We start from the raw sequence: 25,945 nt of genomic DNA on the forward strand, positions 1-25,945 counted from the left end.
AGAGAAATAAGTACTGGCACGGTAAGATCTAAGTGTTCATTTTTCACGTGCTGGTGTTCGAGAGTGGAACGGTAGAGAAATACCTTAAAGGTGATTCGGTGAATACTCTGACAGCCACTTAATTGTGAATTGCAGAGTCATCATGCAGGTGTAGATGTAGAAACCAAATATTAAGGTAAAGTTTCTGTTCCCAAGGTTCACGACACTTGTTGAAAGAACGAGACTATTTATAATGATTAAGTATCTGAAACCAGAAGGAAAGGTGGAAGTCACGAAGTGATGTGCTACAAAGGGGAAACAGCTACAGACTGCACCTTCATTTGGTAAAAGAAAATAGAAATCTGGAACAACCTACATTGCTTTTCCATCGAACGACTGAGTTGTTTCTCATCCTATCGTTTATGTGGTCCTGATGTGTAATACATCTGTGATGCCACTTGATTTGATTAGTCCAATTGTGTAGTGAACGAACACGAAAGTGAAATGAAGAGTAACACGCTACAGCGTCTGTGGTGCGACGCATTTGCGTACTATCACACTGCTACACTGCTCTGCTCTGTACAGCCTCGCTGTCAGATCACGGTGCTCGAGCCAATAGATAGGGATGGGAAAATTTCTAAAAATATCGATATACTGCGTGATCAAAAAGTCCGTGTAAATTTGAAAACTGAATAAATCACGGAATAATGTAGATAGAGAGGTACAAATTGACACACATGCTTGGAATGACATGGGGTTTTATTAGAACAAAAAATATACAAACGTTCAAAAGATGTCCGACAGATGGCGCTTCATCTGATCACAATAGCAATAATTAGCATAACAAAGTAAGACAAAGCAAAGATGATGTTCTTTACAGGAAATTCTCAATATGTCCACCATCATTCCTCAACAATAGCTGTAGTCGAGGAATAATGTTGTGAACAGCACTGTAAAGCATGCCCGGAGTTATGGTGAGGCATTGGCGTCGGATGTTGTCTTTCAGCATCCCTAGAGATGTCGGTCGATCACGATACACTTGCGACTTCAGGTAACCCCAAAGCCAATAATCGCACGGACTGAGGTCTCGGGACCTGGGAGGTCAAGCATGACGAAAGTGGCGGCTGAGCACACGATCATCACCAAACGACGCGCGCAAGAGATCCGTCACGCGTCTAGCAATACTTTTTTTTCTAATAAAACCCCATGTCATTCCAAGCATGTATGTCAATTTTTACCTCTCTATCTGCATTATTCCATGGTTTATTAAGTTATCAAATTTATACTGAGTTTTTGGTCACCCAGTACATTCTGTCTATATTCGTAAGATATTACGACATAAAGGTCGATATTTTCAATACTTACACATATTAAAAAAAACTGATTCAAGTCACAGAAATGTTAATCAAACATTTAAAAATTGAGAAATACTTTATTATACTCAACATTAACAGATGAAAGACACACGATGTATATTAAAGTCACTTTATTTACTAAAAACTAATTAATGCAGCCAATAATACTAGCCGATAGTATGTCATCTCTCTCCTTCTCTCTCCCTCTCTCTTTTATGAAAATTATCGGTTTTTTAACGTTTGGAATCGTGGATGAAAGTATTTGTAAATCGCGATGTCGTGTATATTTCGCATACTCCTGGTAGCGGCTAAAATATATGCTAACAATCATCGATGTTCCTACGTAGCCAAGTAAATCTGAGTAAAGATAGTAGTTTGGGATGAAACTATTTACATATTTTGTCAACACACGCATACAGCTTAAAAATACCGTAGTTTGCTTAAAACTGTCAATAAACATTTTTGCAGAGAGATACCCGATACAATCACCTACGTAACATCACTATTATCCTCAATGATACGTAAATTCTTTGTTAAACATGCTGTGTACATAGCTCCGCGTAGTCAGCGCATACACAAATTTCCCAGTAGAGTGCGCCCCGCTAAGCACAACAGCACAGGCGCAGCGCTCGTCCGTCTCCGCACTACGAGATGGCGCTGCCTTAGAGACAGACCAAATTCTGTTTCCGCCGATCCATGTATTAATATGTAACACAGCCAATGAGATTGGTGCTTATGCAGAACCTTTTCTCCTCGCGGATCACACTCGTGCAGTGATACATGAAAGCGTGAGGTATTATAATGAGTGTACAGACCTCCAGTTAGTCTACATTTGTCTGCACCAGCCTGTACCAGTCTCTAGTCAAGTTTCAGTGTGCACCTAATAGGATTACCATATTCCTGTACATAGGCTTGAAGATAAATGTATAGACACGTTTGTCAAGTATCAGAGATATATGTGAGAATAAGATGAACGTACCAAGACCAAAGGAACTTCAGATTGTCAATTGTAAATAGCATGCAGAATAAAGTTAAGTAATTCTATATTTGTTATTATTCTAATAAATGTGTGTGAAAATTAACCAAGTTCTGTTTAAAGTTGGTCACCGTCAGTCTGCTACTCTAAGCGTGCAAGTGGCATTTCTACCGTCTGACCTAACAGCAGAAGATAAATACGCCACGATAAGACTATGAGACATGTTGCTGACACTCGCCTACTTCGTTAGAGCGACAAGTGAAATAATCTGATGGTATGTGTACTGAAGGTCTTACAGTATGCACACAACAAAACACTGACATTTTATACTGCTAGTTATGATCTGAACAATATTTGTGGCAGTGGGAACAGTTAGCAATTTACTCATAAGCAAGCCTGAGAGTGATATTATTTATTATGTTTGCGTGCGTCATGTGCATTTAATGAAAACTTTTCTCCAAAAAATATTTTCTTTTCCTGATAGCAGAACATTCAATTTTTTTTCTTGTTATCTTGGGGGTGATTAATGGCATTTCATGTAATGGCTGCCAGTGCGCCATTGAGACCTAAGACTGGCAGATGGCCAATGATAGAGTTCTAGCGATAATTAATTACTCCCACTTAAGTATATTCACATGTAGGGAGAGGTATATAATGAGATTTAAAGGACGAATACTTTTTATACATCTGTTGTGATAAAAAATTACGTACAATTAACAAAGTTGTGGGTTCAGAAGCAACCTCTAACAAAAGCAGCTAATAGATTCTAGAGCTGACACCAATGTATTCATTTTATTCCTCCAAGTCTTTATCCCACAGTTATACAGAAATTCCTTGACATAATATAGTCTTTGTTCAAAAATGTTCAAACTGTCTCTCAGCACTATGGGACTTAATATCTGAGGTCATCAGTCCCTAGACTTAGAACTACCTAAACCTAACTAACCTAAGGACATCACCTACATCCATGCCCGAGGCAGAATTCGAACCTGCGACCGTAGCAGGAGCGCGGCTCCGGACTGAAGCACCTAGAACAGCTCGGCCACACCGCCTGGCTATAGTCTTTGTTATTCTTAGTATTTGCTACACAGAAATATATTATCAGTATTTTTATGTTCGAAACGCGTAAAGGTGTAGACTTTTCTCGTTCCGAAATAATATTTTATCAGAGAGAGCACGTTTTTCATACATAAACAAGCATATTTTTCTTCTAGACATTAACAGATCTCCCGTTTAATATGTTCCCAGGTCGGTCTGCTTCTGTTAACTGGCTCAGTCAAGTTTACGAAGGAAGCAACTCTTTCGGACGAAAGACAAGATGCTTAGCATATTAAGTACTTTTCAGTGTGTTCTGGCAAAACACATGTGAAATGACGACTAAACATTTCAGACAGCAGAGTCTATTTTCCATTAAATGACAGTGCAGTAATGTGTGTGATTTCTGCGCAAAGTGTACGCTACAGTTACGGTGCATCTGCCTTTCATTGATGCAGTCTGGGGGTAAGAGAAGTGCGCATTCCGCCCCATAGTAGCGAACAGGGGATGATAAATTGCACCATTCTAATATAGTGCTATCACCAAAGGTGTGCATTTTCCTTGTTGTACCTGTCATTTGCAGTGGTAGAAATGACACACGGCAGTAATAAGCTCTCATCAATATGCTTTACAGGTACATTCATGTTCAAATCTAGTGCTCATTTGTAGTAATGAATACGAAATTAAATTAAGCCAGTTGTAGGAAATTTACTGTCAGATTGCAAAGATTGGTAGTAGCTGGAATAGGCAAAAAATCAGGTGAGGAGAACTGTAGTCCTCATGAATCAAGAAAAGACAGACAATTGCTTCCAAAAAGTCGGTATTAAATATCAGTTTATCGGCGTATCCCTAGTTTGAATATCGACGATGTATACATGGTGGTCCATTGATTGTGACCGGGCCAAATATCTCACGAAATAAGCGTCAAACTACAAAGAACGAAACTTGTCTAGCTTGAAGAGGGAAACCAGTTGGCGCTATGATTGGCCCCCTAGATGGCGCTACCATAGGTCAAACGGACATCAACAGTTTTTTGTTTTTTTTTAAATAGGAATCCCCATTTTTAATACATATTCGTGTAGTACGTAAAGAAATATTAATGTCTTAGTTGGACCACTTTAACGATGTGTGATCGATGGCACTGTAATAGTCACAAACATATAGCTCACAATTTTAACGAACTGTTGGTAAAAGGTAGCTTTTTTTTAAATCAAAATGCAGAACTTAGGTATGTTTGAACATTTTATTTCGGTTGTTCCATTGTGATACATGTACCTTTGTGAACTTAGCATTTCTGAGAACGCATGCTGTTACAGCGTGATTACCTGTAAATAACACATTAATGCAATAAATGCTCAAAATGATGTCCGTCAACCTCAATGCATTTGGCAATACGTGGAACGACATTCCTCTCAATAGCGAGTAGTTCGCCTTTCGTAACGTTCGCACATACATTGACAATGCGCTGACGCATGTTATCAGGCGTTGTCGGTGGATCACTACAGCAAATATCCTTCAACTTTCCCCACGGAAAGAAAGCCGGGGACGTTAGATCCGGTGAAGGTGGGGGCCATGGTATGGTGCTTTGACGACCAATCCACCTGTCATTTAACATCCTATTCAATACCGCTTCAACCGCGCGCGAGCTATGTGCCGGACACCCATCATGTTGGAAGTACATCACCATTCTGTCACTCAGTGAAACATCTTGTGAAACGTCCCCTTAGAAAAATTATACAAGACTGTGCTGAAACAGAAACACAATATTTTTGGCGCAACGCAATCTGACTTCCAAAAATCCCTACGAAAGAATGGCCCTGATTAACATTAACCTATATGTTTCACAAATCACTTACCTCACAAAAATCTTCGTTACTCAAGCTACTGCAATACAGCGAGCGCCACTACTGCCAGCTAAATAAAAGATTCAAACTACTGAAGGCACTAACTACTGATAGGTATAGTTAGCAAATGAAAGATTTTAATACAGAACAGACAATGTATTTACCTTAATAGTCATAATATATATGGTAGTTCATGACATCCAGTCTTACAAATTACAAAACTCCGCCATCTCTCTCCCCACGTCCACCACTGCTGGCGGCTCACCTCCAACTGCGCAACGCCACGCGCTGTTAACATCCAGCTGCCGCTGCCCAACACTACAATGGCAGACAACAATGCAAACTAGCCACAGACTGCGCACAGCACAGCCAGTGATTTTTCATACAGAGCGCTATGTGGCATTACCAATAAGAAAACCTAAACAGCCTACTTACATAGCCCCCATGCTCCCCACAAAAAATTTACAAATTGTTTTGGGCAGTGGCCAATATAAATTTGAAAATTTTTTTCATAATTACAATAACAAAGAAATGAAATGCACACACTTATCGATACAATGTTGGTCAAAAGCTAAAATTTTCTCACAGTCCATAAAGACAGTCCTGATGAATCAAAGTAAAATTGCAATGTTTTTCTCAAAGTCTAAGTAGTAAAAGAAAATGCACATGGAAGTAGTGGATTTCCATGCAGTCTTGAAGAGGTAGTGTTGCCCTTCCAATGGAAAGACAGTGCTGACTCTTGACATGCAGACAGGTAATGGGCCACAACAGAGCAAACCCACAGCAGAGTCAGTCGAAGTTTTCAAGAATATTGGTAGGTAGGTCGTCACAGAGTAGACCCATTGTAGTCCTGGTAGAGATTACGGTATTGGTGGGCCATCAGAGGTGCAGACCCACTGGAGTCCCTGTAGAAATTATGGTATTGGGGAGTCATCAAAGGTGTAGACCCACTTCAGTCCTTTTAGAGATAGCCAGCAGCCATCTGTTTGACTGTGCAGGTGCACAATCACCATTGAAGAGTCTTGCGGATAATATAGTAAGTCCATAACCCACCACTTATCCACTCACAAAGTTTTTTGGAATTGTTTTTAGAACCAGCAATGCTGTTAACCAGTCCCTTGCTGAATTATCAATACACTTGCAAACACTATCAGTTCCTACTTCTCACATATTGTCCATATACTATGACCAACAGAAACGTGTGCAGTGAAATGTAATTTACAAGTTACTTAATTTGGTGAACTGGTGTCAATTACAATTTTATAATATGAGAATACATTAACAAAGGTAGAAAATGTATCATTAAAGAACATAACAATACACATAACATTTGTAGTAGTACAGGCTTTACAAAAGAATCGAAATAGCAAATACATCAGTGTTACAAAAATTACGACATAAGTACATACATAAAAAATCAGAATAACTTTTGAAACATCAACTTCACACATGAGCATTAGAACGAAACAGAATAAATAATGTGTAAACATTACAAAGTAAGTAACATGTTATTAATGCAAATTATATTTGAGGATAACAGTATTCCTCATCATAGTGAATGTAGCTTAGTATTAGAAAAATTCTGCAACATAAGTCTTATCAGATAAACATATAAAGTCAGGAAGAACATAAATACACAAGGGTACACAAACACATAGTGGGATAACACAAGGAAAGGGCAGGGTTTGTTTTACTGCAGTATTTTGCAAACAAAACTTTCTTTACTTCTAAGAGATCTCCCTTCGTTCTTCATTATTTCCAAAAAGTCCTATCTATACCTGCTTTCTGTACTTTTCTCATATAACCTCACAGTGCATTTCTTCAAATCCATCGCAACTCATTCTCTTATATAGGCTACCCCCTCTTAAGCTAACTTAAATCTACTGAGCTCAGATGCTTAACTAAGGGACGAGGCAATGCAGCAGCACAAAACAATTAATACAAACAGCAATGAAAAAAATGGAAATTGGCAAAAAAAGGCAGCAGTATTACAACTAATATAAGGCAATGCGCAGCAAACAAGAAAAAATAAATCAGTAGTAAAACTGGCTTAACAGAGTAATGCAAAGTGAAATTTAGTAGGACTATGCCTAGCAAACAGCAGCAGAAAATGCAATAACTTATATCTAAATATGACAAACCCACAAGCAGAAAAAAATAGTACACTAAAGACAACAATGCAGATGAGAGAAATGTATATTCACATCTTAATGTCTATGAAATTAAAGTGGCACACTACAAATACTAATTCTAAAAAAAATTACCAAGTACTGGAAAAGAAAATTATATATGCAGTTACTGTTACTAGTCCCTTCTTATTGTTCTTTCCTTTCCAAGTGCTCCTTTTTTGGAAGAATGTGGATCATAAAATTATTATTTAATAGATCTGTTGGCAGAAAGTGTTCACATTAGCAAATGCATTTAATTTTATTTTATAAAATCAATGATGCAACACAGCTGGAAAACAGATATCAAATGAAATAAGCAACTATGGACAAAGCATAAAAATATCATTCAATAGTCATGTGACATTTCATAAGTTAGTAGAATTCTCTCAACTCTTGTAGAAAGACGTTTGTTATAATCAGGTGTCAGATGTAAGTATCTTTCTCAGTAATGAGCGTGTCGTATTTGCGGTGCTTTCTACAAGGAATGTCAATAGCGAGGATAATGGCCTCCCTTTTTTTTACCTGTGCCTCTGAAAGGCACAAACTAGTGGCTTTCTTTTGTCAGGTGGTTGTCGCGCAGCTGGGTGCCCACGACGCATTACATGCAGGTGGTCACTTAACTGTCTTATCGAAATATTTACGACACCAGTTTCCGCTACAGTGGCAGTCTCACATAAAAAATTTCACAGGTCAAGAATTTGCGTTACAAATCTGTAGAAATAAAATCATTTAAAAATAATAGTGTTCAAAAATTTTCGACAGCATAGTGATACATTCACGCATATACATAGTTTTCATAACTCTTAAAGTACGATTCCTGGTTTCCAACAACCTTTTTCACAAACCAGAGTCCCTAACCACTACTCATTATTCCTTACCTTATTCGTCAACACTTCTTCAATATTTCATCATAACAGATACGTAGCATAACCAAATAAATCATATAGCATCAGCTTAAACATACCTCAGCAGCATAATTCACATCGTCGTCGTAATAATAACATCATAACACCTCAGTCAAATCTCAAAAATGTCATAGCTTTCTGCAATAATTTCAAAGCCAAAAAAAATTCTCTGCTCATGTCAAAAGTGTCATCTACCCCAAACGTACTTTAAAAATCATGATCAGATACCAAATATATCATTCAAAGCTCTCATAGTGTCACAATGGTTCTGGAAAAATATGAACTGTCCTCAAAGTACAGACAAAATACAATTTCATAAGTGTGAAGTAATCCAACCGTATAATTACGTAAACATCTGTCACTGATGTAGTAAAAAAATGTTTGTCTCTCAGTTAAATCATCAGATAGCTGTGTAATTCTGTATTAGAGAAATATGGTACCGACGTGTAAATTTGTATAAACAAATACCATATTAGCTAGGGCTCCTTGTGCTTGCCAAACACATGGTACACAAAGTAAGCGTGTACCCCCCTGAGGAATAATGTAATTATATCCTCAGGTGTTACAGATTACAGCAATGGAATGAAATGTGTCATGGAAAACTTTCTTTCTAATTCAAATATGTTGAAAAATAAATAGTTTAATGCGTATCCTGTAGCGCTAAATGTGCGTCTTGCTGTAAGACAATCTCTGTGGAAGTGTCGTAGTTATTGTCCTCCGAAAGCTAAGTTCTGCAGAAGTCAATGCACTTACCTCATGATAAACGAAATTGAAATGCTTTGCGTATAGATATCTTAGTTATTACGCTTATTGCCGTGATGAAGTAAGTACTGTACTGTACGTATTGTTGTGCTACAGAAAAGGCTGTCTCATTGTAGCTATACCACAAACGTTACTACTAAAACATGTATTACTTTCCAGAAAAATTCAGAAAAACTGTGCAGATATAAAACAGATACACCGCAAAAGCAACATTGTAAATTATCACTCATTAGTAGCGTCGTGATAAAATCGTGTAGCTGCCACATAAACTAACCACTGTATCATCTGGTATCTCACAGAAAGTACTTTAAATCCAGAATGTATTTTCAAGTAAACCAAAATGTTGCATTAAAATCTCATTAGCAATACTGGTAAATGTTCTAAGTATGTGAGCCTTATAGTCGTTACGTAATCGTGCAACTAACAAGCAAGAATGTACACACGAAATAACACAGTGATGTCTGTTCACTATAACAATGCACTCGTAAATACTGTCTAAATAAGTTCTCTAAGTTCTAGTCTGGATAGTTAACTTCAAAACATTGTTGCATGTTAACAGATTCTTAGTGTGACAAAGTATACTAGTGACGTGATGTGAACAGCTTTATGGCAAAGACAAAGTTAAAAAGCAGATTATCTTTCAATAAACGGTTTTACATGTGAAATGTGGTGCCATCATTTACCCTTTCTAGTTCGCAGAGTTTTAACTTCAAAGCAGTTATCATGTTGTGTACGTCGGTAAGGAATGCTAAAATTTTTCTGAAGGTTAGCGTCTATGTTATTTTTCTCTGAGCCAGCCGGCGCACGCGGCTGCCTGCGGTGCGAGTCATTGTCTGTTTCTTCGTTGGCGCGCGTCGTTAATGGGATTAGGAGACCTAACTTCTACAAATTCACCTTGTCGAGAGGGCCCTCCTCTGTTTGAATCCCGCCAGTTCTGATGCAATTCAGGTCTGTCGTTAAGATCATATCGTCTGTCGTCATGTTGGTAATTTCTGTAATTAATTTCTTGTCGGTCACGTGGTGGAGAATTTCTCCCTGAATCGTAACTGCGCGCTGGACCGTTGCGTCTGAAGTTATTCCGTCTCCCGTGACGATAATAGTTCTGGTTGCCATATTGTCTGTTTCTATGATTGTCTCTGTCATGTTCATTACTACTGAAATGCGATCTTTCTCTGTAATTATTATTACTCCGCCAGTGGTTGTCATATGGGTGGTGTCTGTTTTGGTCACGATTTGCGTTATAAGAATAGACTTGTCGTGTCCAGTTATTGTTTCTGTCGTCACGGAATTGTGACGGATGTGAACTGTAGTGATTGTTTTCCTGATTTCGCATCCCCCGACTGTCTGTGTCAATTTCTAATTCTTGTAAGAGATCTTGAAAAGCTTCAATGTCGTCTTTGCAACGCCCTGCCAAAATAATATTCCTTAAATGTTCAGGCAATTTCATTATGCAAATGCGGATGAGTTCTGAAGGGCTATATGGGTTTGAAAGATATTGATTCTTATGCAACATGTCTTCAAAATATTTGACGAGACTGGAAAATTCAGATTGTTCAAAGTGTTTCATCATCATGATGCTATGTTTTACTCGGTCTTGTGTAGTTTGAGACCAATATGCTGAGAGGAAGGCGTGGTAAAATTCTCCTTCACTGTGGCAATCGTGAATGACCGATCGCATTCTTACAGCTGGTTCATTCTCTAAGTAGCCACACATAAATTCTAATCTGTGCTCTAGTGACCAGTTGGGAGGAAAACAATGAGAGAATTGATGGAGCCACGCTTGTGGATGAATGTCGTTGCCAGAATTCTTAAATGTTTTGAATTTACGTGTAGTAATGAACAGCTTATAGTCAAAACCATCGTGTCGGCGGGTCGCATATCGGTCATTGTTACGTCGTTTCGGCGGTTCCATCTCAAAATTCGGTGTACTTTGCCAATTTCTTTCGTAATTTCCGAAGTGCCCTGTGTTATTATTTTGTGGCTGTTCCGTATTTCTATGTCCCTCTTCCCGTATTAGAGCGCGAGTGTCCTCTGAAATACGTAATTGTTGTATTACCTGTGTCAGCTGATCTTGTACTTCCCGGATTTCTCTTTGGTGTTGCGTACTAATTTGATTCAGACTTTGTTTGAATTTCCTAATTTGTTCGCACTCTTCTGTGTCATTAAAGACTACCGGTTTTGTGTCATTCAAATTATCATCTACCTTCGTAGATAAATTAGTGAACTGATCCGAAAGTTCGGCTACTTTCTCCGATAGTGAACACATTTCCTCAGTGTGTTTTTCTGAACCAAGTTTCAGAGTGTCTATTTGTGTTGAAATCGAATTTACTGTGTCCTTTAAGTTTTCCTGAGTTCTTGCAAGTTGCGTAACTGAATCGGTGGATGCAACTGAGTCCATTTTAGCTTGCAAGGTGTCGTGATTTTAACGAACAACAGTTTGCAATTCTTTTATGGCTGCTTCGTGATTCTGTAATGAGTTTTCATGCCGCGAAAAAAATAGGTTGAAAATGCTCACAAATTTGTGTTTTTACGTCATTACAGATTTTTTGACATTTCGATTCAATGTTATGTAACTCAGTAGTTAAATCTTTACGTGTTTGTTCAAGTGTGGTGTCTAACTTCCGAAGATTTTGTTCCATTGTGTCCAACTGTTGCTGTGTTTGTCTCTGATTTTGTTCCATTGTGTCTAACTTCTGAAGATTTTGTTCCATTGTGTCTAACGTTTGAAGATGATGTTCCATTGTGTCTAACTTTTGAAGCTTTTGCTGTGTTTGTCTCTGATTTTGTTCCATTGTGTCTAACTTTTGAAGCTTTTGTCCCATTTGTTGCATTAATTGTAATAACAATGCACTGGTGTCTGAAACATGTTCCTTAGTCCTATTCGGCAATGCATTTGAACCGGCAATATTCGCAGTTTGAAAAACAGAAAATGTGTCTTCACTTATTTGAGAAAACGGTGAGGACGCAAAACCTGAATCTACAGTATTTGCAATATTGTGTCCTGTCATTTCGGAATCCTGAGGCGAGCTGTTGCCGACCGATCGATCGATAACGCTTTCCTGTTCACTAAGTGTTTCACTGCCTACACCATTATTTGCAACCCGCTCCATTTCCCTATGCACAATTACCAAATTACTACTTTGAACATTAGTTAATTCATTACATGGTGGCGCTAACACACTGCTTTCGTCTTCACTGTCATTTCTCAGTTTACTTTGGAGCCTAGTATTACGTTTTTCACACGCCATTATTGTCACAATATTTCACACGACAACACAAAAAAAGCACAATTTGAAAAGCAAAAATAAGAGAACACATTAACATATCACTGAAAATAATATCTAGTTAATTGCAAGCGCAGCTGCGAAATACTTTGTGCAAAACTACATGCATGCCACAACTATTTTGCTGTACAACCATGAAAGACTGCAACTACAAAGGAAATTCTCTCTATGATTACGCGCCAGCAATAAACAAAAGCTACACTAATTACACAAACTACAAGGAAAAAAATCAGAAGATTCCAGTGAGGTATCCTTGGCTAAGGGTCGACATATGAAACGTCCCCTTAGAAAAATTATACAAGACTGGTCTATGTGAAACGTCCTCTTTGAACAATTATACACGACTGTGCTTAAACTGAAACACAATATTTTTGGCGCAACGCAATCTGACTTCCAAAAATCCCTACGAAAGAATGGCCCTGATTAACATTAACCTATACGTTTCACAAATCACTTACCTCACAAAAATCTTCGTCACTCAAGCTACTGCAATACAGCGAGCGCCACTACTGCCAGCTAAATAAAAGATTCAAACTACTGAAGGCACTAACTACTGATAGGTATAGTTAGCAAATGAAAGATTTTAATACAGAACAGACAATGTATTTACCTTAATAGTCATAATATATATGATAGTTCATGACATCCAGTCTTACAAATTACAAAACTCCGCCATCTCTCTCCCCACGTGCACCACTGCTGGCGGCTCACCTCCAACTGCGCTACGCTACGCGCTGTTAACATCCAGCTGCCGCTGCCCAACACTGCAATGGCAGACAACAATGCAAACTAGCCACAGACTGCACACGGCACAGCCAGTGATTTTTATACAGAGCGCTATGTGGCGTTACCAATAAGAAAACCTAAACAGCCTACTTACACTTGTAGTAAGATCGGTAGAAAATTACGTAGGAAATCAGCATACACTTATGCCGGTTTATGTTACCGGTGTTGGTGAATGACGCTTCGTCGCTAAATAGAACGCGTGCAAAAAATCTGTAATCGTCCCGTAATTTCTCTTCTGCTCAGCGGCAGAACTGTACACGACGTTCACAGTCGTCGCCATGAAATTCCTGGTGCATAGAAATATGGTACGGGTGCAATCGATGTTGATGTAGTATTCTCAACACCTACGTTTTTGAGATTTCCGATTCTCGCGCAATTTGTCTGCTTCTGATGTGCGGATTAGCCGCGACAGCAGCTAAATACCTACTTGGGCATCATCATTTGTTGCAGGTCGTGGTTGACGTTTCACATGTGGCTGAATACTTCCTGTTTCCTTAAATAACGTTACTGTCCGGCGAACGGTCCGGAAACCTGGATGATGTCGTCCAGGATACCGAGCAGCATACATAGCACACGCCCGTTGGGAATTTTGATCACAATAGCCATACATCAACACGATATCGACCTTTTCCGCAATTGGTAAACGGTCCATTTTAACACGGGTAATGTATCACGAAGCAAATACCGTCCGCACTGGCGGAATGTTACGTGATACCACGTACTTAAACTTTTGTCACTATTACAGCGCCATCTATCACAAAGAGAAAAATGTGGTCCAACTAAAACATACGTATTTCTTTACGAACTACACGAATATGTATAAAATTGGGGGTTCCTATTTTTTAAAAAACGCAGTTGATATCCGTTTGACCCGTGGCAGCACTATCTAGCGGGCCAACCATGGCGCCATCTGGTTTCTCCCTTCAAGCTAGACGAGTTTCGTTATTTCTAGTTTTTTGGTTTGATGCTTACTTCGTGAGATATTTGGCCTGGTCACTATCAGTGGACCACCTAGTATAGATGTCGTTCCTGGAAAAGTGTCGGTATTCAGATACATCGATTATTTTGCTCATTCCTACAGTAGTAAGTGTCCTTCCCAGAAGGTTCCCCTTACCCCCTCCAGCCCAGTACCTACCCCCTCCCCCCGACGAGATGTAGATAAGTGTCTGCAACAGATCTCAGCTTTGAAAAGACGAGTACAGAGTTCAACAGAAATCTTTCACAGCGCCACGTCTTGTTTCAGATGCGTGGACTCCACGTAAAGAGGTACACGGCCGCATCGTAGGTGGCCACCCGGCAGGTGTCGGCCAGTTCACTCACCAGGCTCTTGTGCTTGCCGACGAGAAGTATATTAGTGCCGGGTCCCTCATCACCTCAACTGCAGTCCTCACCGCAGCACACAATATCGTTGGGTGAGTTGAAATAGCAGTTAGCACAACCATAGAGTAGAAATATCTCTGGAGTGAGCATTCTGTTCCGCACATGTTGTCGAAATGAAGCTAGACTTGTCACGTGATCTCGGGATGACACTGTTTAAGGCCAGTTCACATTGCCCGTCAAGTCATGTGACGTCACGTCAAGGCTTCACAGGAAAAAAGCACTGACGCTATCATTGTCAGCTAACACTATGTTAACCTACACTGCTGGCCATTAAAATTGCTACACCACGAAGATGACGTGCTACACACGCGAAATTGAACCGACAGGAAGAAGATGCTGTGATATGCAAATGATTAGCTTTTCAGACCATTCACACAAGGTTGGCGCCGGTGGCGACACCTACAACGAGCTGACATGAGGAAAGTTTCCAACAGATTTCTCATACTCAAACAGCAGTTGACCGGCGTTGCCAGACGAATCGTTGTTGTGATGCCTCGTGTAAGGAGTAGAAATGCGTAGCATCACGTTTCCGACTTTGATAAAGGTCGGATTGTAGCCTATCGCGATTGCGGCTTATCGTATCGTGACATTGCTGCTCGCGTTGGTCCAGATCCAATAACTGTTAGCAGAATATGGAATCGGTGGGTTCAGGAGGGTAATACGGAACGCCCTGCTGGATCTCAACGGCCTCGTATCACTAGCAGTCGAGATGACAGGCATCTTATCCGCATGGATCGTGCAGCCACGTCTCGAGCCCTGAGTCAACAGATGGGGGCGTTTGCAAGACAACAACCATCTGCACGAATAGTTCGACGACGTTTGCAGCACCATGGACTATCAGCTCGGAGACCACGGCTGCGGTTACCCTTGACGCTGCATCACACACAGGAGGGCCTGCGATGGTGCACTCGACAACGAACCTGGGTGCACAAACGGCAAAACGACATTTTATCGGATGAATGCAGGTTCTGTTTACAGCATCATGATGGTCGCACCCGTGTTTGGTGACATCGCGGTGAACGCGCTTGGGTCTCGTGTATTCGTCATCGCCATATTGGCGTATCACCGGCAGGATGGCATGGGGTGCCATTGGCCACCTCTTGTTCGCACTGACGGCACTTTGAACAGTGGACGTTACATTTCAGATGTGCTACGGCCTGTGGCTCTACCCTTCATTCGATGCTTTCGAAACCCTACATTTCAGCAGGATAATCCACGACCGCATGTTTCAGGTCCTGTATGCGCCTTACTGGATACAGAAAATGTTCGACTGCTGTCCTGGTCAGCACATTCTCCAGATCTCTTACCAATTAAAAACGTCTTGTCAATGGTGGCCGAGCAACTGGCTCGTCACAATACGCCAGTCACTACTCTTGATGAACTGTGGTATCGCGTTGCAGCTTCATGGGCAGCTGTACCTGTACACGCCATCCAAGCTGTGTTTGACTCAATGAACAGGCGTATCAAGGTCGTTATTATGGCTAGAGATTGTTGTTCTGGGTACTGATTTCTGAGGACCTATGCACCCAAATGGCGTGAAAATGTAATCACATGTCAGTTCTAGTATAATACATTTGTCCAATGAATAGCCGTTTTACATCTGCATTTCTTCTTGGTGTAGCAATTTTAATGGCCAGTACTGTATTTTCGCCTCACTCACTCGACCTACGTTAGTGAACTTCGTGGGTTAGTCTCTTGCTAATCTTTATTTTATTATTATTCTTTGTTTTCGTGGAAGGTTGCTGTGTTCCATAACGACGTCGATTTTTCTCGGTTGAGTGTTATTGCAGAAGCGAAACATTATTAGAGTTTTACAATAACGGAAATGAGCGATTCTCAGAAAGTATGGAAATAAGAACAAAGAACGTAAGTTGACGAAGCAATTTCCATTACATAATATTTCAAGTAAAAAGGTCAGTTGTAATGAAGGAGAAAAATTGTTGTTTACGATATTATTAATTAAATAATGGATAAATTGAAAAGACTCAATTTATTCCTTTATAGTTATTGTTTCATGTGTTTGTATGTAAAATAATATTTTTAATAGAAATAGCGTGGAACGCTGCACTAAGCCTAGGAAAGAAGAACGATCCCATACAGTGAGGACCACATGCGACAAAAAGCTGTGCCTCGGCTCAGATTGATAAACGTTAGCTCCCACTAAAACTGGCTGAATAAGTCATTTCGAATGACGGCAGTAGACCAGGGTATTCAACCGTCACTTACTTGCGTGCTGTATGTAAGTCACTTAGTTCTAAAGTTCTGTTGTAATCGTTTTCTTTTACATACACTTGTTATTACTTCTCTTTCAAACTTGTATTAATCCTCTTGTATATAGTCGGATAGGTCATTTCTTGTGTATATTATCTTCTACTTTGAATTCTGATACTTATTTCTAACTATGTCCACTCAATGGCCTATGTTAAGTACACAAATTTAGCGTATTCTACGCTCCTATAAGTTTACTTGCATCGACTCGCTCCGCTTCTTAAAACTACGTTATGCTTAAGCTAGTGATATGCTCTTAAAATTAGTGTTCTTTACAGTATAGTCTGCGACTTGGGAATAAATGTCTCTATTCGTTTTGTTTGTATAGCTGATTTACGTTGTAGTTGTCAGCTGATAGGTACTCCATTTCGTATCGCTTTTGTTTTGCCCAGCTGGCTGCGCGCCGTCGATGCCGATTAGCTTAAAAACGGTTTCCGTCGTGATGCGCTGTGTGTCTCTGCGCGTCTCGACTACAGCCGGCTGTCCTTAAAGGTGACGCTGACCTCAACTCTGCATTTTGCATACTCTGCCCCGTGCGATCAGCTATTAGGCGCTTCACATACGGTTGTTAATGTATGCTCAGCTTTAAGTGCGTCTGCACGTCCCAGTACGTTTCACCGCTCGTGACTCTCGCTTAAATCTCGCTCGCTGTGAATTCCTTCCATCATCCTTATTCTTTTGCGCCTGATGTAGTACAACTACGTCATCTGATGGTTTTCATTCGTTCAGTATTATGTATAGTTGTTTTAGTTCTTGTTGTATATTCCGTGTTTCCGCAAGGAATATCGAAGGTTTCCTTTCGTTCTATAGATATTTAAGTCTTACGAAAGTACAATATCAAAATACAAGGAAAATTTTTATTCGCTAGGTTGCATGTCATTCTTCGCATGTTAGGTAGTTGAAGAAAACTGAACATTCCTTATTGGCCAAACAGGATAGTAGAAGAGGGAGGAGGCGACAAACATCCTACCTTCTAAAACTCATATGCTAATGGGTATGCTGGCCTGTAATTTTGTAACTTTAGATTTACTTCCCATCGGCGTTATGATCTTAACAGTTGTTTACGGGTAGCGTAGGTACATTTACTTCCCGCTCTATCTCTTTAAACAAGCTGGTTGACATCGGGCTTGCGGGCGCGCCAGTTATCCAAAACAACTGGTATATCTATGTTTCCCACCTTTACCTTTATTGTTGCTTGAATAATTTCACTTACCTTGCGTGTTGTTTCTTTCTCTTCAGTCAACAAATCTCTCATTTCTATTTCCTTATCATACCTTACAAATAGATTATGGATATGCTATACGTGTAAGCTTGTTTCACTCTCTACTTCCTCTTCTCTATTTCTGTTCGTGTTCGTGTTTGTGTCGCTAATATTATTACTGTAGCACACTGACAGCCCATTGCCTTCGTCCTCTAGTCATGCTCGGTTATTGTTATTTCCTGGTAATTTTCATTTCCTTGTCGCCTAGTATCAAAGTTTTCTCTCAATTTTTTCTATCTCGGCCCTATCCATAACAATGGGGCTGATACTTATTTTCGTACCTTCGGTCACCCTGTGGCTGATAGATAAACCGAATGTGCTGATTTCCGTTGCGGCGCGGCGGTGCATAAGGATGCCATTCATTCATACTCATAGGATCATTATAGTTTCCAAAGCCGTTGCCTCTATCGTAGTTATTCCTCCCATTTGGGTGTTCAGTACCGTTACGATATCTAGGCATGGCTTGTGCATCCTCAAGAATTAGATTTATGGAGCCGAGCACTGAGAGAAAATACTCGAGGTCATATTCGGGAATGGTTACTAATTTATCCATAACATTTGCAGGCAACTTGTTGTTTATGATTTTCAATGCATCAGCGTGAAGTATCGAATTTTCCAGTAGCGGGTCTTGTTTAGATATGTTTGAGAATAGTTTCTTAGCCCCCAGAATTTTGGATGATATGATAATGGGTTGAATACCTCTCGTCTTAATCTCTCCTGGATAGCTTTTGACCAGTATTTATCTAAAAATCGTCCGGCCATTCTAATTTAGGTTTTCCGTGATTTCCCTAAATCGCTCCAGGCAAATGCCTGGATGGTGCCATTGAAAGGGCACGGCCGACTTCCTTCCCCAATCCGATGAGACCGATGACCTCGCTGATTGGTCTCTTTCCCCCAAACAATCCAATCCAATCCTATCTAAAAATGCATTCTCACATTGATCACATGTCTCGAGGAGTTCCGGTATCTCTGTAACCCACAAAAGGGCGTCGCCTTCTGCGTGTCCTACCACGTACTTGATCTTCTGAGCTTCTGTCCAAGTCCTAGGCAGTACATTCGGACAAAGACTACAGGGTGTCTTCGCTTTGTTTAATTTGAAAATAAAGGAAACTGTCAATGTTTTATTTAACTCTCGTCCATTAACAACGCTGTCCAGCAGGACGGAACAGCATTTACATGCGGTGATGACATAGCTGTCTCATAAAAGTTTTGCCTGTTGCTCGTCCCACGTGCATTGTTGTCCTCACCAGTGATTTCTCCCACCAGCGGACGGCTGTTTATAGTTCCGCTTACCGCCCCCGGCGATGATAGTATCGTCCTTTGTTTGCTAACTGTTTCATCCAGTAATCTCTGTTCTATCTGTTTGATATCATGTTCTACGCGTTTTAAAATTTCTTCTTCGTTGTCCCCCGTTACTTCCTTTGCCGCTTCTACATAGGTACACTGTTCGCATACGCATTTTTCTGCAAACGTTGTGTTCTCATCTTTCGTATCATACTTTACTTTTTCGTAAAGTTGGACAATACTGAGTTGATTCTTTTATATTCTAACTTAAGTAATCTTATCACCACGGTGATTTTCTCTACATTTTCTCGTAAGTCGTCTCAGAAAGAGCGCAGCTTCGCTACTTCTGATTGTACATTGTCTATATTAACCTGCGTATTCTTTTGCATTACCTCTAAATTATCCTGAGTTTCTCTCATTCCGGAGAGCTCCTGTCCATATGTGTGTGTGAGTGTTTCAAATTTTTCTGCCACTGAGCCTTTTAATTTCTAACTCTTATCAAGTTTGTACTTGTTTATTAATTTTCCTATCCAGATTTGCGAAATCTGCTGTGTCAACTTCGTATCCATATTATTGAGTTCTGTGCGCAAATTTTTTACCTCGTCTGAAATGTGTGTCATGTTTGTATTTACCTTCCCGAACTCGGACTTCACTGTGGTCATGTCTGCTTTCATGTTAGTCATATCTCTTTGAATTGTGCCTAAACTCGACATTTTTGAATTTATGTCTGTTTTCATTGCGTTCATGTCTTTTTGTATTGTTTCTGTCAAGGCTCGAAATAAGATCAGCTTCACTTGACAAGCGCTTAACGCGTTTACAACTACTTAAATGTTATTCAGGTCGTACACATGTTAACGGGCGTTTTCATAAAGCGAGCGTTGAACGCTGCGCTAGCTCTCGTCTATCGTCAGCGCGAGTCGCCGCTTGCTTTGAGATCATTGGTTTTCTACACTACTGCCCATTAAAATTGCTAAACCACGAAGATGAGGAGCTACGGGCGCGCAATTTAACCGACAGGAAGAAGATGCTGTGATATGCAAATGATTAGCTTTTCAGAGCATCCACCCAAGGTTGGCGCCAGTGGCGACACCTACAACGTGTTGACACGAGGAAAGTTTCCAACCGATTTCTCATACACAAACAGCAGTAGACCGGCGTTGCCTGGTGAAACGTTGTTGTGATGCCCCGTGTAGGAGGAGAAATGCGTACCATCACGTTTCCGACTTTGACAAAGGTCGGATTGTAGCCTGTCACGATTGCGGTTTATCGTATCGTGACATTGCTGCTAGCGTTGGTCGAGATCCAATGATTGTTAGCAAAATATGGAATCCGTGAGTTCAGGAGGGTAATATGGAACGCCGTGCTGGATCCCAACGGCGTCGTATCACTAGCAGTCAAGATGACAGGCATCTTATCCGAATGGCTGTAACGGATCGTGCAGCCACGTCTGGATACCTGAGTGAACAGATGGGAACGTTTGCAAGACAACAACCATCTGCACGAACAGTGCGACGAAGTTTGCAGCAGTATGGACTATCAGCTCGGAGATCATGGCTGCGGTTATTCCTGACGCTGCATCACAGACAGGAGCGCCTGCGATGGTGTACTCAACGACGAACCTGGATGGATCCGGGTTCTGTTTACAGCATAATGATGGTCGCATAGTGTATGGCGACATCGCGATGAACGCACATTGGAAGCGTGTATTCGTCATCGCCATACTGGCGTATCACCCGGCGTAATGGTATGGGGTGCCATTGGTTACACGTCTCTGTCGCCTCTTGTTCGTATTGACGGCATTGCGAACAGTGGACGTTTCATTCGATCCCTGCGAAACCCTACATTTCAGCAGGATAATGCACGACCGCATGTTGCATGTCCTATACGGCCTTTGTGGATACAGAAAATGTTCGACTGCTGCCCTGGCCAACACATTCTCCAAATCTCTCACCAACTGAAAACGTCTGGTCAATGGTGGCCGAGCAGCTGGTTCGTCACAATACGCCAGTCACTATTCTTGATGAACTGTGGTATCGTGTTAAAGCTACATGCACAGCTGTACCTGTACACGCCGTCCACGCCTTCTTTGACCCAATGCCCAGGCATATCAAGGCCGTTACTACGGCCAGAGGTGATTATTCTGGGTACTGATTTCTGAGGACCTATGCACCCAAATTGCGTGAAAATGTAATCACATGTCAGTTCTAGTATAATATAATTGTCCAATGAATACCCGTTTATCATCTGCATTTCTTCTTGGTGTGGCAATTTTAATTGGCAGTAGTGTATGTTACAGTTCAGTAGAGCGCACTTTAGGTGCGGATAGACGTATTTTATGGTTCGCTCAGTTCATCCAGAAATCGTCCGAAATGGAAACACAAGCTTTTAATACCGAATTATTTCTGGATGAAATAGAGAAACGTCCTGCGATATGGAACATGGCAAGTAGCATCTATTCAGGTAAGAACTGAAGGAGAAGGGCTTGGGAAGAACTCGTTCTCATATTCTGTGAAGGAGATGATATCATTATGTGAGTACATACATTTACATTTTCAATAAGCATGTGTTTCAAATTAAGTATTGCGATGTAGCCAATCAACTTTTCCTTCGTTGATGAAATGATTTGTTAAATGTACTCGAACATTGTCCGCCTATCGCACAGCCCAGCCGGTATTATGTGAGACTAGATTTTCCAATGGTGGAGTATGAAGAGTATCTTCATAATTATGGCCATCCCTCTTTCCGAATAATTGTGAAACGCACATATCGATTGACGATCTTTTCTGCAAAACCGGTTTAACATCTAATGGCCTATGCAAAATACGCCATTTATTGCAAATTTTACCAAAAGTACATTCGACATACCGGCGTGCTAATGTCAAACGGTTATTAAATATTTTTTAGCGTAAGTTAGTGACCTTTCCCCATAAGACCGCATTAAACTCCCCATCATGCCAAAAGCTTCGTCAGCCACTATCTCGTATGGCAACATTGTTGTTCTATTTTGTATTAACATTGCCTTTGGCTCAGGTAGGTCTAATGACCTTCCTGTCAGCTTCTTGTACATTGAAGAATTCTTGAATATGCCTGAGTCACTGTTTTTACCGTAAGCACCTATGTCAAACTATACAGAATAATAATTTGCATCCGCTAGCGCCAACAAAACTACCGAAAGATAATTTTTGGATTTATAGTACACTGAACCCGTGTGTTCAGGCTAGATTAACCGTATATGTTTCCCGTCTGAGGCTCCCAGACAATTGGAAAACTCTGCGTTCGTTTACAATGTCGTGAATATTTCATGCCTATTTTCTTTCGTTGGTTCGCTCGTAAGAATGGGTCTCAATTTTCTCCAAATAGTTTCGCATACATGTGGTATTAAAGTCGTCGCAGTAGATTTGCCAATTCTGTAATCGTAGCTTAATGTCTCAGGTGAACATCCTGTGGCTAAATATCTGAAAAAAAAACATAAAACCGGCTGGTCAACTATTACTAATTTTTTTTTCAGCGTCATCGTGCAAAAGAAATGGAAGAGTATACGAGATAATTATTTGAGAGAGATAAAGAAAATGAAGACTGTTACATCTGGATCAGAAGCTTCGAAAAATTCCTCATATATTCATTGTAATAGACTACGATTTCTACAGGCATCTGTAGCCAACAAAGATACAGAATGTAGTTACGATGCAAATAATGCAGCAGCTTCGACAGAAGCTGCTGACGTAGAAGTAATTTCTGCCTTTAAGAATCCTAAATCTGCTCCAAGAAAGAAACAAAAAATTAGTTCTGTTGACGAAAGATTTGCGAGCATATTTGAGCAAAGTTCAGCACAGAAAAATATGTCAGAACCCAAAGAAGATGACGATGAAGAGAAGCTGTTTTGTTTTTCACTCGTTAAAGAGATTTAAAAAAACGAAATATAGACGACTTCATACTAAAATTAGCTTTTATAATTTAATCGTGCAAAAGCAAATTTTCCTTCAAGGACCCCTCGGTTACGTTAGGATATGTTACATTAGGTTAGGTTAGTCCTTTGAAAATCAAGATTATCATAGTCCGTTACCACAAGAAACAAATTATTTGCGACAAGAGCAGCGTAGTCAAGCTTCTACCGAAGGCTTTCAATATCATGATCATAGATCACAGCAGTCTAGTGTGCCAAATAACAAAATGGGACCTCTATGGCCAGTAACACACACTCCATGGCCAGCACCAACCAATGCTAGCCATAAATGGGAGTTACAGTTATTCTGCAAGTAAAAAAAGTCCTTTTTTCTTCAAATTTTCTACCCTAAACAAGTACTGATTTATACATTAGTGTGTCGATTAATAAAAAACCTTACCTCAATGTAATTGCGAATTTTTCTTCTGGTGAAATACAAAATCGCACAGCGTTTTAATCTGCTACGAGTCATCGTTTATGAGAGCCAGTAAATCATCAAACGATTTGACACACATTCTGTAATAGTTAAAAAATTCGGGTCCGTATTGCCTTACCTTAGGATACAAAGTTATCTACTGGCTTTCAGTCAGCCAGTTTGAAAAAACTGGGTGGACCAAATATTTCCGTCTTCTGCCGCGTCGTTTTTGCTGTCGGTATAAAATCACCATTAAAACTGTTTCTACGTCCATCTTCGACAAATGTAGAACTCAGAGTGAACCAGGGCGGCGGTGGCAACGCGAGTTCAACGCCTGACAAGCGAGCACCATGTGAACATTATCAAAAAATTTTGCACGCGTTCAACGCGCCTTAAGCGCTTGTCGTTTCAACCTGCTATAAGGCTTGCATATCTTCCCTAGTCGCTTCTGGCCTACGCCTGTCAACAATGGCACGTCGCGCCCAACATTCAAATAATCGCCGCATGACTACAATGGCATTTTGATTTTGAAATGACATTTCCTCATTGTTTTGTCCATCCATTACAGAAATCTTTACGCCTCTGGAGTTACCAAAATTAACATTTTTTCTGTTTCAATTTTACTTCCGGGCTATTTCGCGCTCTACGGAATGCATGTTCAGATGTATGTAATTCTAATCACAATTGTTGTTTACTCATTAGGCTTTTCGTACTGATAAACAAATGTCATTCTGTCTACTTGATTGCAAATGGGGTAAACTCTGAAGCTTTAGGTTCTGGATTTTAGGAAAAAGGCGCTTGGATTTTCTAATAGGTCTACTAGGAACGCATTTCCTACATGCATTGCGCAGTCCTGCCTTCTTGTTGTGTTGTAACTGGTACATCCCTCTATTGTACGAGGCCTGTCCAGAAAGTAAGTTCCGATGGATCGCGAAATGGAAACCACAGTGAATATCAGAAATGTTTCATTTGTTAGCTACACCTTCCAGCTACTTCTCTACGTAGTCACCGTTCTGACTCAGACATTTGCCGTAGCGGTGCACCAACTTTTCAATACCCTCATCATAAAAGGCAGCCGCTAGTGCTTTCCGCCAATCCTTCACACTGGCTTACAGCTCGTTGTCTGTGCCAAAATATTGTCTTCATAGACAGCGGTTCATGTGACCAGCGATGAAACTCAGTGGGAGACAATTACGGGCTGTATTGTGGGTAACCAAACATTTCCAATTGAAACGATGCAGGAACATCTTCATTGCCCCTGCAGGATGCGGCCGAGAATTGTCTTGAAGAAGAAACCGCACGACAGTTATGTAATGTTGGTTGCATAGCTTCAGGGGGAAAAACTCACCAGGCCCTCGTACTTGGCGGGAGACACTATTTTCTGTAACATCTTTACGCGCTCACTAAGAGCCCAGGAATGAAAAGAGCGACATAATTCTACCTAGAGTCATACTAGAGACACTGCCCAACACATCTTTGCAAAGCTTTATCCGATTTTCATAGTCGTTTCCATTTCGCGACCGATCGTAACTTACTTTCTGGACAGCCCTCGTACCTTTAGTACACGGTATGTGGATCAAAACAAAATGTTCAGACATTTTGTGACCAAAATGGTACTGAAACAGAGGATGACAGACTAAAGGCCGAAATACTAAATGTCTTTCTCCAAAGCTGTTTCACAGAGGAAGATGCACTGTAGTCCCTTCTCTAGATTGTCTCACAGATGGCAAAATGGTAGATATCGAAATAGATGACAGGGGGATATAAAAAATTAAAATTGCTCAAAAGAGGAAAGGCCGCTGGACCTGATGGTATACCAGTTCGATGTTACACAGAGTACGCGGAGGAACTTGCCCCCCTTCTTTCAGCGGGGTACCATAGGTCTGTAGAAGACCGTAGCATTCCAAAAGATTGGAAAAGGGCTCAGGTCATCCCCGTTTTCAATAATGTACGTCGAACAGATTTTCAGAACTATAGACCTATATCTCTAACGTCGATCAGTTGTAGAATTTTGGAACCCGTATTATGTTCGAGTATAATGACTTTTCTCGAGACTAGAAATCTACTCTCTAGGAATCAGCATGGGTTTCGAAAAAGAGCATCGTATGAAACCCCACTTGCGCTATTCGTCCACGAGACTCAGAGTGCCATAGACACGCGTTCACAGGTAGATACCGTGTTTCTTGACTTCCGCAATGAGTCTGATACAGTTCCCCGCAGTCGTTTCACGAACAAAGTAAGAACATATGGACTATTAGATCAATTGTGTGATTGGATTGAAGAGTTCCTAGATAACAGAA

At 40.5% G+C, this 25,945-nt stretch overlaps 1 protein-coding gene across 1 annotated transcript in view; it reads left to right on the forward strand.

Annotated features, from left to right (window-relative positions):
- LOC126292252 (chymotrypsin BI-like) overlaps positions 1–25,945 on the forward strand; it is a 155,523-nt gene that overhangs the window by 20,670 nt on the left and 108,908 nt on the right. The window contains exon 2 of the mRNA XM_049986149.1: positions 14,338–14,506. Coding sequence (XP_049842106.1) covers positions 14,338–14,506 — 169 coding nt within the window. The remainder of the gene's footprint in view (positions 1–14,337; positions 14,507–25,945) is intronic.

The sequence above is a fragment of the Schistocerca gregaria genome, chromosome 9 (assembly GCF_023897955.1).
Source record: "Schistocerca gregaria isolate iqSchGreg1 chromosome 9, iqSchGreg1.2, whole genome shotgun sequence".
NCBI classification, from domain to species: domain Eukaryota; kingdom Metazoa; phylum Arthropoda; class Insecta; order Orthoptera; family Acrididae; genus Schistocerca; species Schistocerca gregaria.